This window comes from Cucurbitaria berberidis (genome assembly GCF_010015615.1).
Source record: "Cucurbitaria berberidis CBS 394.84 unplaced genomic scaffold K460scaffold_7, whole genome shotgun sequence".
NCBI classification, from domain to species: domain Eukaryota; kingdom Fungi; phylum Ascomycota; class Dothideomycetes; order Pleosporales; family Cucurbitariaceae; genus Cucurbitaria; species Cucurbitaria berberidis.
The window spans coordinates 483174-486775 of NW_024468941.1; the positions used below are offsets into that span (position 1 = coordinate 483174).

The following is a 3602-nucleotide window of genomic DNA, read 5'->3' on the forward strand; positions in this document are numbered from 1 at the left end:
TCTCCCTCTCACTTGCTGACAGCGGGTCTTGCTGCCCATGCATATCCCTGCTACTCTCCTCCCACCATCGCCGCCACGCATCGGCTGTCCTTGTTGTGCGGCCTGCCGTTTTTCTTCGTGTGCTGCTGTCAAGCATTAGCAGCCATTTACTTCCCGTTGGTTGGTCCAACTCCAGTCGGCCCTCTTCCCTTCTCGAACAATCGTTACCATCCTTCCCTACCCGTTGCCCACTTTCTCTTGCCCTTCTCATACGTGGACCTGATTGACCACACCGGCCCACGCGCCTCTACTTGGTCTTGATCTTCGTTGCAGCGAGCCTTGCCTGTCCCCATCCCATTTTGTCAGTCGTGGCCCTGCTTTAACCGCGAATCAAATCGAACCTCTTATGCCTGATACGTATTGAGCGCCCAGAACTTAAAGGCGGCAACGGCTACTGAGCTCTGGGCCTTTGGCGGACGTTGCTCCCCGGGAACGCGCTTCTGAATAAGTATGTATGCTCCATCTCTTTCTGGAAATACCAAATTTGCCGCCACCCAACCACTCATTTCCATGTCGAATCTCTTCCACAACACCTCCCGCCCCGGCACAATCTTCCTCCATGTTGCTCACACTTTCTAACCCAGTCAAGCCGGCCTTCGAGTTCAAACCCCATGACTACTCGCCAGCCTTTCCATTCTCCCCGGCTGCTCGATACTCACCCAAGCTCAACGGTGGGCGACTGCACTCTCAGACGGCCAATTCTTCCTCCACCATGGGCACGCCTCACCGAGGCCTCCCTCCACCTTCAGCGATGACGCTGCCGGATCCAGGACGGGGGCCTCCCCCAATCCAGTCAGCGTTGGGCTCATTGCCTCCAGCACCTTCTCAGTGGCAAGGTGCCGAAGATGGAATGAAGAATTGGCTGGCTGCGAAGACGGAAGAGGAGAGACGAAGACAAGAAGAGGAAAAAACGAGGCAGGAATCATTAAGGCTTGAGCAACGGAAGATCGAACAGTCGATGCTTCGAGAATCCATGCAGGGCGGCATACCACCTCACCTAGTACCCATCATATTCGCAGGTGTTGGCGGAGGAGCTCTTGCAAACATCAGCGCCGAATGGATACAGCAGTACACTGTTCAAGTGCAAGCGGCTCACCAGCAAGCACAGGCTCAAGCGCAGGCGCAGGTGCAACTCTCTCCAGATCTTCGGAGAGATGCAAGAATGATAGGCCAGCCACCGCCATCTTTATACGCAGGACAACCGCAGACTCCACAGACCATATTACCGCCAACTTCGATACTGCCTGGCCAGCCGTTACCTACACAAACTCAACACTCTACCACTGGATACGCAAGTGGACCGCCGATGTCACCGCGAGCGAGAGCTGCACAGTCTACGGGATTCACCGCTCCTACGTCTGCTCCACGCGCTCTCCCTCAGTCGCAGCTTCCTCGTCTAACAACGAACGAAATGAATATTCAACAGCCTCCCGCGCCTCCGTCTGGCGTTCAACAACTACAAACGACACAGACGGCGCAGCAGGAGCAGTCCTCTCCTTCGATTTACTTTCACCACTGGGTCCCCCCGTCCTCCTCGTCACAACAAGAGAAGAGTTCAAGCGGGAACCCGCCAGCGACGCCTTCAGGTAAATACAAAGCCTCGCCTGTTTACCAACCTCGTCAGCGTGCAGCGTCTCATGCGTCTGACTTAGAGTACACCAGCTCCCCCAAAAAGCGCAAGGCCCAAGGCCAACATCAGCCCGCACCGCCCCCTACATCGGCACCTCAGTCGCATACATCGCCCTCCTTCTCGCACATATCGACGTCATCGGCATCGACACCAGGACGGCGAGGACACGCTCGAGCCCGTTCTGATGCATCTAATCGAGGACCAGACGGCTCCAGCGGTGCTGTAAGCCGTCGCGGTACGATCTCTGGGTTTGCGCATGAGACGATTACGCGACAAGGCGATATCCCAGAGGAACCGAGAAGCACCGAAGGCAAGCCATTGCCAAATCTGGACTCAGCATACGCAACTCCACCTCATCGAAATGATGGTCAAGGACAGGGCCAGCAACATTATGCGCCCAATTCGACGTCTTCTCAACATGAAACGCCAAAGTATGGGCCGCAACATCAGCACTGGGATCCTAAACGGGAAGTTGGCGACCGTTAGATTGGAAAGCTGGTTTCAGCATTGCGACCGTGCCTATTCCGGATTGGTTGTCATCCCAACATCACAAGCAAATCTCAAATCACGACGCAAAGGCTGGAATAGAGAGCAGATTGTTTCAAGACACGCCACAAGCAATTTCATCCCCGTAGTTGCGCATTTGCAGCTATCGCAAGCGAAATGAGCTCCACAAGACCAAAATCGCCTCAATCTTGAAATCAAGTGTACATGCACGCACGGCCCCCCATACCCCACCAAGGAATCAACTTCTCATCTCATGAAATTGCATCGCAATGTTATTTACACAGCTGCGTCAATGGCCAATTAGCAAATGTCCGCATGGTATTACCATTTTGGCTGTGCGAGATTGCTACCGGGTGTTGCCCTTATTCCAGAACGGTTCCGGTTCCACGGGCTGATGAGAAGTCTTCCCTCTTGGACACTCTCTTCCGAGCATTCCTGGCGTTTGGATACATCGGGGTCCTGTCTTCTCGAACGTCGGCGCATGACTTCACAGTCGTAGGGTAAAGATAGAATAGGTGGCGGCTGTTGGTCAGGCGTCCCGTTGCTTCTCGCCTCCCCACCTCTTCCCGGCTGGTTCAGTTGATGCAAGAGTTGCTCTCGTCAGCGCCCCGCGCCCCATCTATTACGCAAGAGACTCGAAAATGCATGTTGCGAAACCTGAGGCATACGTACTCCATCACTAGCTACACAACAAGTGCATACGCTTTCACAGTAGGCTACATGGCATCTTCCGCTATGCTTTAGGCACTGCTCACCTTTGGCTCGACACGATTCGACCTTCTTGGATATCAGTTCGCTCGCAACTGTGCCATGCAACGGTACACACCGAACGCCGACTAACAGCTTTTCGGCCACGCTCAAACTCTATCTTCCCTCTACAGCCAGTACTGTCTTGGTACTATCCGTGTATTCCACTATGGACGGTTTCGGTCAAGCTTTCTCTTCGCTTCTCCTGGATCTACCAGTCTGCATTAGTTGTGAGTCTGCGCGATCCAACCGGTCTGTCATGATGACGTCGAGCTAAGTTTGGGCTTACCGATGATCTCGACACACGAGTTGGCGACTGGATTCTTGCGTCTTATCTTTTCTTCTACGGTAGCTGGCATGCCGAACCTTCCTGTATCATTCTCGTTGCATCAAGACCGGATATCAGGGCAACGGCGCTTTCAAGACCCACTGGACCTCAACCCGTGGTGGTCCTCAGTTGGATTCGCATTCTCTCCTTTGTCATAACAATCATAAAACCCTTGGGCTTCCTGTTGGCTACAAACTGTTTGCATATACCCCTATTCCCATTGTTAGATGGGTAGTATACCCTTTCTAGCGGTACCCGTGTCGCTTCCGATGCTGCGATTCGATCTTCATGTGTTTTCATTCTCAACATTGTACATATATCCAGGCAGACTACAGGTTATGGGGCATTGCT

General features: G+C 53.5%; 1 protein-coding gene across 1 annotated transcript; it reads left to right on the top strand.

Annotated features, from left to right (window-relative positions):
* The first annotated feature begins 433 nt into the window (after window positions 1-433).
* K460DRAFT_205532 (uncharacterized protein) lies at window positions 434-2268 on the top strand. Its single transcript, XM_040927223.1, has 2 exons — window positions 434-487; window positions 624-2268. The coding sequence occupies exon 2, from the start codon at window positions 752-754 to the stop codon at window positions 2153-2155; it is 1404 nt and encodes a 467-aa protein (XP_040782815.1). The 5' UTR covers window positions 434-487; window positions 624-751; the 3' UTR covers window positions 2156-2268.
* Window positions 2269-3602: the final 1334 nt, after the last annotated feature.

What these genes read in the sequence shown, in the direction of transcription:
- K460DRAFT_205532 (XM_040927223.1), top strand. Translation starts at nt 752, where the DNA reads ATGGGCACGCCTCACCGAGGCCTCCCTCCACCTTCAGCGATGACGCTG.